Source organism: Sus scrofa, chromosome 15 (genome assembly GCF_054392235.1).
Source record: "Sus scrofa isolate SSC_HxYL_T2T_F1_AM1 chromosome 15, Sscrofa_HxYL_maternal_Yorkshire_Landrace_v2.0, whole genome shotgun sequence".
Taxonomy (NCBI): Eukaryota; Metazoa; Chordata; class Mammalia; order Artiodactyla; family Suidae; genus Sus; species Sus scrofa.
In genome coordinates, this window is record NC_139397.1 from 152,139,707 (window position 1) to 152,151,912 (window position 12,206).

The 12,206-nt window shown below is 62.7% G+C and overlaps 1 protein-coding gene across 5 annotated transcripts in view; it reads right to left on the reverse strand.

Moving 5' to 3' along the window:
* The window catches only part of PER2 (period circadian regulator 2), a 41,819-nt gene that overhangs the window by 6,578 nt on the left and 23,035 nt on the right, over positions 1–12,206 (reverse strand). For all 5 annotated transcript variants that reach the window (XM_021074888.2, XM_084998825.1, XM_021074891.2 and 2 more), the window contains 11 exons: positions 11,244–11,350; positions 10,606–10,759; positions 10,286–10,394; positions 9,493–9,618; positions 8,770–8,854; positions 7,348–7,495; positions 7,141–7,265; positions 6,209–6,373; positions 5,036–5,290; positions 2,029–2,804; positions 759–945 (listed from right to left, as the gene is read on the reverse strand). In XM_021074888.2, coding sequence (XP_020930547.2) covers positions 759–945; positions 2,029–2,804; positions 5,036–5,290; positions 6,209–6,373; positions 7,141–7,265; positions 7,348–7,495; positions 8,770–8,854; positions 9,493–9,618; positions 10,286–10,394; positions 10,606–10,759; positions 11,244–11,350 — 2,237 coding nt within the window. The remainder of the gene's footprint in view (positions 1–758; positions 946–2,028; positions 2,805–5,035; positions 5,291–6,208; positions 6,374–7,140; positions 7,266–7,347; positions 7,496–8,769; positions 8,855–9,492; positions 9,619–10,285; positions 10,395–10,605; positions 10,760–11,243; positions 11,351–12,206) is intronic.

Below are 12,206 nucleotides of genomic sequence, written 5' to 3' on the forward strand. Positions count from 1 at the left end.
GGTCATTAAACCACTGCGCCCCAGCGGGAACTTGGGCCATTTAAAAACGGGGTATCATGATGCCAACAAGGCGATTGTCTCTGGGGGAGGCCCTGAGGCGTCCAGGCAGGGCCACACCTTAGAAGCCGTGGTCCTCTTTCCTGAGCTCACCACCTCCTGACTCGGCCAGACCACAGGGGAGCCAGCTGGCGGGCAGAGGTGGCTGGTCTGCAGAGGGGCCCCACTCGCTTCGGGGAAGCGGGGGAATTACGGTTTGGGGAGGGTGCACGATTTTCCTGCCTGGGCGGCTCCAGGTCACAGGGGACTGGTCCTGGTGTAAAGCACATGGGTACGCGGTAGGTTCTCCCCAGGGGCTAATTCGGGGAGTTGGACCACGACCGGCCCTTCCAGCACACCCGTGGAGCCAGAGGGACAGTCCAACCAGGGCCACCTGGGGTGCGGGGCCTGATGACCTCGGAAGGGACAGACAAGAGGGCCTTGGGACCGGCTGCGGCCCGCCACTGGCACCGGCAGAGGCAGGAGGAGCTCTGCCTGCCCGTCTGAGCTGCCGTGGGCTCTGCAGAGCCGCCTGGGTGGCTGGATCCCCTGGGGACCCAGGCTGCGCCTGATCCGGGCCCAAAGCACCGCCTGCGGCTCGGGTACAGCTGGTTCCCTGCAGGGTGGACAGTCAAGGACACCAGTCCGTCGTGTGCGAGCCTTCCAAACGCACCTGAATCACGCACCCCAGCACTCAGATGCTCCCAGCGCCACCGACATACCTGTCCCACTTGGGGATGCGTCGCAGCCCTGTGAGCCTGAGCCCAGGGAACAGGAGGTGGCGGAGGCCCCGCTTCCAGAGAGCGCCGAGCCCGCGGCAGAGCAGACGTCCTCGTGCAGCAGGAGGTGGAGCAGGCCGCTGGACGCTGAGAGGGCGTCGCTGTTCTGGGCGTCGGCTGGCTCCTCGCCCTTTGGGGACAGGGAGGAGACACCGGATCATGCATCGCGCTCAGAGTGAGGCCCGTCTGCACAAACACCCGGGACACAGTGACCGCCACCCCTTCCTTCGCGTGGCGCCTGCACAGGCCCCACGGTTACTAGGACCACAGTGAGCATCTCAGCGGTGGACGGGACACCACCCATCGCATTCAGTCCAGGAGAGTCCCGCTAAAGACGGCAGCTCTCAGATCCCTGGGGAAAAGCTTCCGCTCCCCCAGGGCAGAAACGGAAGCAGAAGACGCCTCTACAGGACCCCACGGGTGCCCCTCACAGGGGCAGGGCTTCCCGCTCCTGTGCCCCCAGGGTGGGGACGGTGCTGGGCGCGAGGGGGCTGGGCCCGGGCGCACCCCGACCCTCCCATCCTTGGACCCCAGGCCCAGGAGTCAGGAGACAGAGCTGCTGGGAGAGCCACCCTGGGTTCCCCTGTCGTTTCCCTGGTGCACAGGCCGGGGACACCCACGCGGCTCCCCCACCGCAGGGCGCCCATGGATGCACCCCCTCAGCTGACGCCGTCCCACGCCTGAGTGCTCAGAACACAGAAGGGTCTAACTGGAACTCACTCCCATCTCATTAGCCAGGAGAGAGGACGCGGAGGTGACCCTCAGGCCTGGGGGCATGGGGACCCGGCCCTGGTTCTGAGCTCCCTCCTGGCCCTGCTCCTTCGCCATGGGCGCCGGCTCCACTCCAAGGGGCTGCATTCTAGACTTCACCCTGACTGCGCTTTATCCTTGAAGGATTCATTCAAAACCCCGAGGCCATGACAAGTCCCCACGTTCCCTGTGGTCCCTGGGCCCTGCAGCGACCGACAGACGGTCACTCTTCCTTCAGACCCCGGGACGCCAGGAGCTCCCTGGCCGACGCTGATGGGGCCTGTTACCTGGAAAACCTTCCTCTCTAGCGCACCTATTGACGGCAAAGTTGCAATGGCTCGGGAGTGACCTCAGTGTGGGGACACCCACGTCTGAGGCCAGGGCGTGGGCATGCCCTGCCCATGGTGCCCACGTCTGCTGCCTGCCTGCCTGCCTTAGAGAAGGGGCATCAGGAGATTCTTACGGTCGTCAGTGCCTTCGGCTGCCGGTCCCAGGCCGAGCCAGGCTTGCAGTCTGGCCCCGCACCTGCCGCCCCCGTGGCCGAGGCGCTGCCCTCGGGGGTCTCCTCCAGCTGCAGCAGGTTGAGCTGCAGGGGCGAGCTTCCGCGGGACTGGAAGAGCGGCGGGGAGGTCCTGCCTGCGGGCCCAGCGGCTGATGGCAGGGTGGCCGGGGTGGCTACACGTGACGCTGGTGGCCCACGCTCTGCCCGAGGACATGCATGTGGCTGTTTGGGGAATGAGGTCTGACCAGGGAACTCAGACTGTGAGGCAGGAGTCACCTGGGATGGAAAGCTAGGCTGGCCGGGGAAGAAGGTCTGGGGCAGGTTCGAGGCCACTGAGGAGAAGGGGTAGCTGGGGACCACCAGCGCCAGGACTGGGGCCAAGGGGCCGGCGAATGCCGGGGGCTGGACCGCAAACTCGTGCTGGGTGTCCACGGGCACCGCGAAGCCGGCGTGGGGTGCTGCTGCCACGGTTCCTGGGACTGGAAACACGGGCAGGGAGTAAGCTGGCACCGGGGCAGGGAAGGGCATTGAGGGACAGCTGGACTGAGACGTGTCCGATGGTGACCAGGCTGTGGCATTCAGACCCAGCAGCGGGGGCCTCTGGGGCACCGGCCCCCCAGACCCAGTGCTTCCCGAGGAGTCACGAGGCTTGACCCGTTTGGACTTCAGTTTTCTGTTCTTCCCGTTTTTTTTCCAAGATGAGTCCACCCCGGAGGGATTTCTTAGTCCAGGAGCAGCTAAAATAATGGGAAAACAGGGAGCGTTAAAGGTAACATTGTGTTGTGTTTCTCGTGACTTCAACTGTCAGAGATCTGCGGAATCTCAGAAACCTGAAGCACAAGACCCATGTTCCCAACGCCACCCGGGGCCACCATCCACCTGGTCGCCCGGATCCTCAGGTGAGAAAAATCAGGGCAAAACGTCAGGTCTTCACAGAACTGGATTCAATCAACTCAAAGGACTATCCTCTGTTGCAAGGTCACATTGCTCGTGTTCTTCTGACATTAAAGTGCACTTTCTTGGTGTTCCCGTTGTGGCTCAGGAGTTAACGAATCCGACTAGGAACCCTGAGGTTGTGGGTTTGATCCCTGGCCTCGCTGAGTGGGTTAGGGATCCGGTGTTGCCGTGAGAGCTGTGGTGTAGATCGCAGATGCGGCTTGGATCCGGCATTGCTGTGGCTGTGGTGTAGGCCAGGGGCTACAGCTCCGATGAGACCCTTAGCCTGGGAGCCTCCATATGCCTCGGGTACAGCCCTAGAAAATACAAAAAAATAAAATAAAATAAAAAATAAAATAAAATGCCCTTTCTTTTATGAAGTAATGGTGACAAGTGGTGTTAAAAGGTTTTATTCGTCCAAAACAGTAGGAAAGCTGGCAAGTTGATGCTGTTCCCCGTTAGAGGTCTGTGAAATCTTAAAGGCAGAACCGAACTTTATCGCTGTTCCTTAAAAAGAGACGTTTCCTGTTTCACCTGCCAAATAAGCCTGCGATTCCACCCCGTGAGGTCAAAGGGTCAGAGGGACACTAGCCCTTGGAACTGGTGCTTCCTCTCTGATGACAAGTGCTGCCAGAGAGGCCTTCTTCAGGACACTGGGGGGACTCCACTGGTGACATGAGGGACTCTGGGCATGTCCCCCCACCTCCCTGGGCCTTGGGGCAGGATGGGCAATGGCCCGGTTCCCAGAAGCCTCAGTTCTCCCTCTCTGTCATAGAGGGTAAATCTGGCCTCTTGCAGCAGGTATGTGGGGACGTCCCCTGCCAGCTCGCCACACGCAGCCAGCTCAAGGCCAACTGCTAAGTGGGTGGAGGTTTTGTGATTCGGCCTGTCTGGTGTTCTTCCCACAGGAAATCTGTCCCCTGTTGGGACTAGCAGCTAAAGCACTGGGCTCCTGGGATAGCACACCAGGGTCCGGGCAGGGCTGCTGTGGACAGCTGTGCAGTCTGGGCACTGCACAAACTGCTGGGCCAAGGGGCCGGAGGGGGCTGGACTCCTGCAGCAAGCTGTGGCCACGGTTGGGGGGTGTACCTTTTCCCAATTTCCACCGAGGTCCCCCATGTGCTGGCAGTGACCCTGAGCCTAGTGAGGAAGGGGAAAGGAGAGGGGAAGATACAATCCTCAAGGAGGGTGTCGGCCTCTCACTTCTGGTTTCGGTGTGTCTGCCCAGGGACATGGGGGGAGCTGGGTCCCATGGTGCGTGTTTCCCGGGCTCACCAGCTCTTAGCTTGGATCCCTGTGTCGGGCCTGGGAGCCCTGGAAGGATGTGGCATCTCCCATCTGCTCCGCTCTGTCTGTGGGGCCCCAGAAGGTGGCTGGGGGTTGGGAGTCAGGCCCCAGGACCAGGAAAGAGCCAGAAGCTATGCCACTCCATCCCTTGGCCTTGACCACCTGGGGGCTCTCAGCCTAAAGGGCAGCTTCAGGCACCCCGGGCCAGTCTGGCTTTGGAGTTGGCAGCCCAGCTCCAAGGCCAGCCCGCCGGAGGGTATGTGTTCTGGGGACAAGGGTGCTGGTCCCTCCTGCAGCGTCCTCCGGGGCTTCCTCCTTCTGTGGAGCCCGACGCCAAGGACTCCGTCTGTACCGCGCTGCTCCTCTGTGGGTCGAGCCAGCCCACCTGGGTCTCCCCGGGTCGTGTCTGGGTGGGAAGGGCGGGTAGGGTCTCCTGCTCCTTCGAGGCCCCCAGGTAAGAGCTGTGTGACATGGCAGCACTGGCAGTGCCCCCGCCCTGCCTCCCCCTGCCCCGGGGCAGGGGCTAGGCTGGGACTGTCACTGCTATTTATAGCACTGTGCCCTTGGCACACAAGGTGACATCCTTGAGAGTGTCACCTGCATCACGGGTCAAGTTCCAAGAGCTACCTAACAAACTCACGTGTCCCCAACGGGGGATATTTCAGCCTCTGAAAGCAGGACTGGACTTAGTACCGCTAAGAATAAAGTTAAAGACGCACGTTTCATTCCGGTGGTGCTACTTTACCTCTTTCACTCGGCTGCGCCCTGGACCTTTCTTGTAAGTAATGGTGGCAGGGAGACTGGAAAATATTGAGTTTCCTTATTTCTTTGAACTTCAGCAGGAAGCTCTGCTCCTCCTTCTGGGTGTGGGCAGCCAGCACTTCCTTGGTGAGGCCCAGCTTCCTGAAGGGCTCGGGGTCCTGGCCGAGGCTGCAGGGCAGGGCAGGGCCCGCCAGGCAATCCAGAGACTCAGGCCCACTTGTGGCATCTTCCACCGTCTCTGTAACAAGACACAGAGCTCTCACCTGCAAGGGCCCCTCCATCTTACACCTGAAAAAGCCCACACCGCGCCTATGAAAAACAGAAATCATTCACACGTAAGATCCCCTCACGACGCCCAGGCCCGGGGATGAAACGCACCACGTGTTTGTTCGGCTTTCTAGGAAATTTAACACCAAAGGCCAAAGGCAGACAAAGCAGAAAGCCCCATCGCCTGGGGCTCCACGGTCAGTCTTCTAAATGTGGGGTCCCTTGGGGTCTCAGCTCTGACACTGAAGATGCTCCAGGCTGCCTTTCGCTTTTGGGGCACAACAGGCTAAGGCTGGTGCCCGGCCCGATCCTGGTTCAGGACCACAGGGCTTGCCCGTGAGGCGAGTGGCACCGTGGGTGCAGACCGGATGGGGCAGGTGGGCCCTGCCGGCCACCCTTAAGGGCTGGATCCTGACCCTCGGAGGCGTGCCCCCGTCATGCCCCTCTTCCAAGCAAAGAGCAACTGCAGGACTTGTCATCCTCCTGCAAGTCTGGAGGACAACTCAGCGTGTCGCCCTTGGCAGTCCTGGCGCTGCCGCCTGTCTGGCTCCTGTCCTCAAACCCGGGAGGGCAAGGCTGGGCGGCGGAAAGGCTCATGACCCCACCCCGGGAAGCGGGGAGTCCCAGGCTCCCTGCCCAGTCCTGGGAGGCTCCTCCGTATCCGCACCTGAGCAGACACCTGTCACGGGTGGAGCCAGGGCGCAGCGGGGGTCGGGACAGATGTGGCCTCCCCGTCCTGCACTGCATGTGCCTGATTCCCTGGACCCCCTCACTGGGCTGCTCTGCACTTGGGCAGACTTAGAGAATCCGAGGCTGGCAATCCGGACTTGTCCCTTCCTCTGCTCAAATCAGATTGCTCTCAGCAGCAGCCAGGAAGCAAGCGGCGTACCAAGCTCAGGCTGTGGCTTCTTGTCGCCCACGTGAACGATGGTGCTGCTGTAGCTGCACTGGCTGGTCAGGGACACCACACTCTCCGCCTTGCCGGGCAGCGTCAGCGAGGTCAAGTGCGTGCTAACGTCCGCACGGCTGTTCATCTTAGAGGCCGATGCTGTCTCTTTACAAGAGAAAACAGAAGCAGACGTGACAAGGCGATAAGCACCACCTGCTGGGGTAGGAAGCGCCCAGGCCTAGGCTGGACCCAGGGCCCAGGGGCGGCGTGCCCACACAGCCTGGCAGGTGAGGCTGTGTCCTCGGGGGTTCCTTCAGGGGCACGGAGGACAGGAGGGAATTCTGAAATGGGGACAAGTACACGCGGACATCAGAGTCCTGGGAGGAGGCAGGCGGCTGGGCAGCTGCGGGCTCTGGGTCAGGCGCCCCCAGGCCTGTGAGGAGGCCACCGGCCGCCAGGAGCCGGTCCGAGGAAGGGCGGCTCTCCCTCCCTGCGGCCTGGGACAGACCCCACCAGAACAGAGCTGTCCAACTGCCTGTCCTGTCGGGAGACCCTCCTGATGCTGGTGTGGCACACGGTTCGAGGGGCTGAGGTTGAATCTGAGTCCCAGGTCGCGGACACTCAGAGGCCCGTCCTCCTCTGAGATGTCATGGAGTCCGGCCGGCCCAAGAGTGACACCCCGGGAGGCCGCAGACCTCCGGCAGCCCCAGGGCCCTGTCCTCAAAGTCCAGGATCACCTCTGCCTCCGGCTTGCAGGAAAGTTTTGAGCCCCTTTGGTCACTTAACAACCAGCCCACGCGCCCATCCTGTGCCTCTGAAGCCGCTCCGATTTCCTGCGAGAGGAAGAAGGGGGCTCCAGGCCTTCCCATGCCCGGATGCCACCAGACAGGACCCGAACTGTGGCACGGTTAGCAGCGCAAACAGACACGCACCTGCGGAATGCGGCCCCGGGCTGGCCGTGGCCTTGCGCTTGTCGCTGGCCTTGGGCGTGGGGAGGTGCGCGGGGAACTCGCACTTCCTCTTCAGGGTGGCGGCCTCGCTGCAGCTCTCCAGGTACCTGCGGAGGGCGGAAGGGCTTCATGTAACCGAGAACCAGGGAGCCTGAGCCGCTGCGCGGGGAGGGGGCCGGGAGGGCGCACCTGATGACTCCGTCCAGGCAGCTGATCTGCTGGTAGGAGCCGGCGGGCGGGTTCTTGCAGGCCAGCTCCTCGGGCAGGCTGGCCCCCGAGCTGTCTTTTTCCGCAGCCGGGACAGTGCTCACGTGCGCCAGGGAGCTGCTCTGTGTCGCTGGAGGAGTGACAAGATTGCTCTTTCAGCGAATACTCGTTGCCCCCAGAGTACCCTCCAGGTTATAAAGCATTTTTTTTTTTTTTCCTTTTTAGAGCTGTACCTGCTGCATATGGAGGTTCACAGGCTAGGGGTCTAATTGGAGCTACAGCTGCCAGCCTACACCACAGCCACAGCAAGGCAGGATCTGAGCCACACCTGCAGCCTACACCATAGCTCACAACAATGCCAGATCCTTAACCCACTGAGCGAGGCTAGGGATCGAACCCACAACCTCATGGCTCCTAGTCGGATTCATTGCTGCTGCACCATGATGGGAACTCCTATAAAGCATTTTTAATTCTACCCAAAGAGAAGGCTGGGGGCTCAGAATAAACTTCATGGCCATGGAAACCCAGGGACAGGCTGGAGTCCGCGCTGCCTGCTGGGCCATCCGCGGGGGAGCCGCTCTTTGAGGCCACCCCCTGGCCACCCCTGCCTGGCCACCGCCAGGGTCAAGGACTCAGCAGTGGAAAGGCCAGTTCTTACTTGAATGCCTGAAACTTTGGGGCCAATAGGCCCACAGGCGCTCTGGGCTCAATCGATACTCCCTGCCTGGGGGCGGGGCTGGGGGGCGGTGGGTCCAGCAGGACTCTGAGGTAACACAGCTGCCCCGATGGTTCCCTTCTTGCCCCACGCCACCTGCAGCTCCCCTGCGGGGCCCTCAGGGCAGAGCCCTGTCCTGCTCACGATTATTCCCAAACCCCCAGCCCAGAGTGGAGCACATCGAAGTGCCTGGAAGCTGAGGCTATTGGCCCCCTGGAGGCTTCCTGGAGGCACAGGGCCCAGGCGCAGCAGGCGGGTGTGAGGTTGCTGGTGGTGAGCCGGTCAGGCTCCGGGTGGAGGGAGCCGAGGATGTGTTGGGGCTGGACGGCCTGCAGGGCAGCTGGGGGGCCCCCGAGGCAAGCATGTGCTCCTGCGATCGACTTGGCAGAGCGGACACGGGGCCCCCGGGGGCAGGGGGCTGCCTGGAAAGGGGCTGCCGTGTGGAGGGAAGGCTGAGCCCTACGCTCATGGAGGTGCAGGCCCTGCACCAGAGTTAAAGTCTTGGCCCCACTCTGAAGTCTCAGTGAGAAATGGTGGCTTGGCCTTCTCTGGGGGCTCAGCAGGCTAAGGATCTGGCACTGGCACTGCAGGGGTGCCAGGGGGCGGCTGCTGTGGTGTGGGTTCGATCCCTGGCCTGGGGTCCTCCGTGTGCCGGGGGGGCGGGGGAGGAACGGTGGATTCCGTGTTACCTGCAGCAGACTGGCTCTCTTGTTGTCCAGATACACCAGGGTAATGGCTCTCGTTTTTGACCTTGTTATCATTTTTACAAATTTCCTTGAAGAAAAACAACGGACACATTCGTCAGCCCAGGGGACCCTGTGAACTGCAGCCTGTGCCCCGCAGCGCGGAGAGCAGAGCCGAATTAAGCCCAGCCACAGAGAGGCAGGTCCTGAGTGGGACCTGAGAGGCAGCGCTCGAGGAAGCGGGTTTTACCATCCTGAGGAAGAGCCAGGGATCAAGGCAATGGCTCGCTGCACTTGCTTCTTTCTAACCCTGATCTTATCGCTGAAGCTTCACTTTTGCTCGGTTTGCCTGCTTTAAATAATTTGCACTCAAACTTTTGGCCACAGTGTGCGGCTGCTCCCACCCCTTTCCAGGTTGCAAAGTCCCGAGCGAGGAGGGAGCGGAGTGCAGCGGCCAGAGACGCTGAGGTCGGGGAGGCCCGGCCCCGGGGGAGCTGCGTGTAAAGCAACGTCTGTGCCACAGCAGATGGACAGAGGGACAGAGCGGGAGAGAGGGGGACAGCAGGACAGAGGGGGACAGAGGGACAAAAGGACAGAGGGGGACAGAGGGGGCAGAGAAACAGAAGGGACAGAGGGGGATGGAGGGGGAGAGAGGGGAGGAGAGACAGAGGGGACAGAGGGACGGAGGGACGGAGGGATGGGGGGGCCGAGGGGAGGGAGGGGACGTACGACTCTCCTCCGGCAGGGGTCCTCCTGGCCGGTGCTGTCGCTGGAGGAGGTCTGGCTCATGAGGTGCTCGTGGGAGCCGTTGCTGCCCAGGCTGCCGTAGCCGCTGGAGCCGCTGTGGGGGACGGGCTGAGGAGAGAGGGACAGAGGCCGTGACCCGCCTGGCGGCCCCGGGTGTGGGCCGGGCGGGGCCGGGCTGCACCCAGGGTCAGGCTTCGGGGGCTCCCAGTCTCCACCCCCAGGGCTGGTCCCGGAGCCCTGTCCGCAGGAGACGCTGCTACCAGGGACCCCGGCCCTCAGCGCCCGCGCTGCGGGGTTTAGAGACTGACAGTTTCCCCACCGTCCCTGGAACCATTCTTGGGTCCTGTGTCCCTGAGGTCGGGGGAGGGCTTTCTCCAGTCCTCCTGGGGCCAGCGTGGCGTCCTGGACTGAAGGGATGTCCCCAAGCCTGCACCCACGGGGCCACATATGGGCCAACGCCTGGGACTTGGGGGCTCAGCCGGGGGACAGGGGTCTGGGCACAGCCTTCTGCCGCTTGCCCAGGGCCACAGCACAGACAAGGGCGCCCCAAATGTACGAGGCCGGGACAGCCCCCAAGCGGACAGGCTGCAGCTGCGCCCCACTGCCTGGGGCCTGGCACGGATTTCACCCAAACCAGACCATGTGCTGGTGCACAGAGCACCCCATGGGCACCGGGGTGCAGGTGGTGCAGGTGGAGGGAGCCGGAAGGGCCTGAGAAGGCGCCGGGCGGCTCTAAGCTGCCTGTGGGGCGCAGGGTGGTGGGCAGAGCACCCACCTGCAGCAGCAGCCGGCGGATCTGCTCCGTGAACTCCTGGACGCCGGACTGCAGCGCCTTCTCCTCCATGCACGGCTGAGCCGAGAACACGTCCTCATTCAGGGGCCCCCTGCGTGGTTTCCATTGGTCTCTGTGATTTGGGACGCCTCCTCCCTGCAGACCCCCGGGCTGCCACCTGCTACCCCCCACCTCCCACTGCGTGCTCTGCCTGGACGAGGCCCGTCCCACCCGGGGGCAGGGACAGGTCACTGCAGGTCCTGGTCCCCGCCCTGCCCCGGTCGCCCCGGCGGGGAAGGGGGCCGGGGCCCGGGAGCACTCACACCCTGACTCTGTGCCTCCCGATGATGAAGGAGACCTTCCTGCTCCACGGGTTGACGAAGCTGGACCAGCTGGTGTCCAGCGTGACGTACTCCCCGTTCCGCGCGCGGAAGCGGATGGGGGAGTAGTCGAAAGGCTGCCCGCCGGACTGCACGACTGGGGGACAGGAAACAGGCTTCAGGGCAGAAGACAAGCAACCGGGGCGCGGGGTCGGGACGAGACGTCGAGAGGCCCTGGATTTTGGAATCGTTGCCAAAGCTCTTCAAAGCCACCATTTTCAATGCCCGGTGTTGCTTTAAACTGCGACAAGGGACGGTCGGCGGCAGGGTCCTTACACGTTTTAGGACACAGGTCCCTGCAGCCTCTTGGTCCCGCCCAGGGGATGCTCAGCGTCACCTGTGTCTGGGAGGCCTGCGCAGACCCCTCCCCAGCCCCGTGCCACACGGCGACCCTGCCTCCCTTCCTCCCGTAAAACGAGACGCCGAGGACTCGGGCCATGGGCCGCCCTCGGCCGACAGCACAGGGTCTCAGGCGGAGGTGGGCACCCCTCATGTGCATGATGGCAGTGGGTCTGACCCGTCCCAGCGGGCGCTGACCGTGGGCAGACGCCCCCAGGATGGACCACGAGAAGGGGACCTACTCTTTTTGTGGATGGCGAGCATCAGCGGCCTGTCGCTGGGGTGCAGCTGCACCAGCACGGGGGTCTCAATCAGGTCCTGGGGCAGGTGGCCCAGGAGGGGGACCGCCCTGCAAGGCAAGCACACGCAGGGTCACGGCCGTGCTCCAGGACGCGAGCCGGAGCACAGCCCCCAGCAGGGCAGCAGGGCATCTTCCGGAACCAGTGTGACTCCAAGTTCCCCGAAGACCAAAGTGTGGGAACCGTGCTAAGGGAGAAACAGTCTTTTAATGGACCAGCAAACAAAAGAGGGGAGCCTGGCCGGGGGTCTAGGACCAGAAACCAGCCGCCCCCGGCCCTGCCTGCCTGTCACAGGCTCAGTGCAGTAGCTCTGGGTCTGACTTCCTGAAAGGATCAGTCATGGCAAAGGTTTTCTTTTCTTCTTGTAAGATCTTTTCCTTTGTTTAGGTCATTTGTGAGTGTGGTCAGATGCGGCCTGACAGGGGCTTTCTAAAGACAGGTTTGCCTGGGCCTGGAAAGACCCGGTCCGTGTGCATCTTTTCCAGCTCAAGAAACTCTCCTTCTGCTCTGAGGCCACCGTGGTCCTGTTTACCGGGCTCCCCAGGGTCGCCCTTGCCAGCAGGGGACCATGGCTCTGGGCCGTCAGCTCTTCCCTGGGAGCTGCCATTACACGTTCGGGGGGGCGTCTTGCATTGAACGTCAATACAGCTCCTTCTGCCTCTGCCGTGTCCCGTCCCCTCTTCTGAGCTGCATCTCGGTTTTTCTGGCCAGACTCTCCCTTGGGCTCTAGAGTGAAGCTCCCCGTGCCGCGTGGGCAGAGCCCCCTCAGGGCCGGCGTCATGCTTTGACTTCCTCCCCCTTGTCTGAGGGCACGCTCGCTGGGCGTTTGCCTTTGGACGGGGTGCAGCCTGGCCGGAGGGTGGAGAGCCCTGCCATCTTTGCTAAGGAAGACTCTGCGGACTGTCG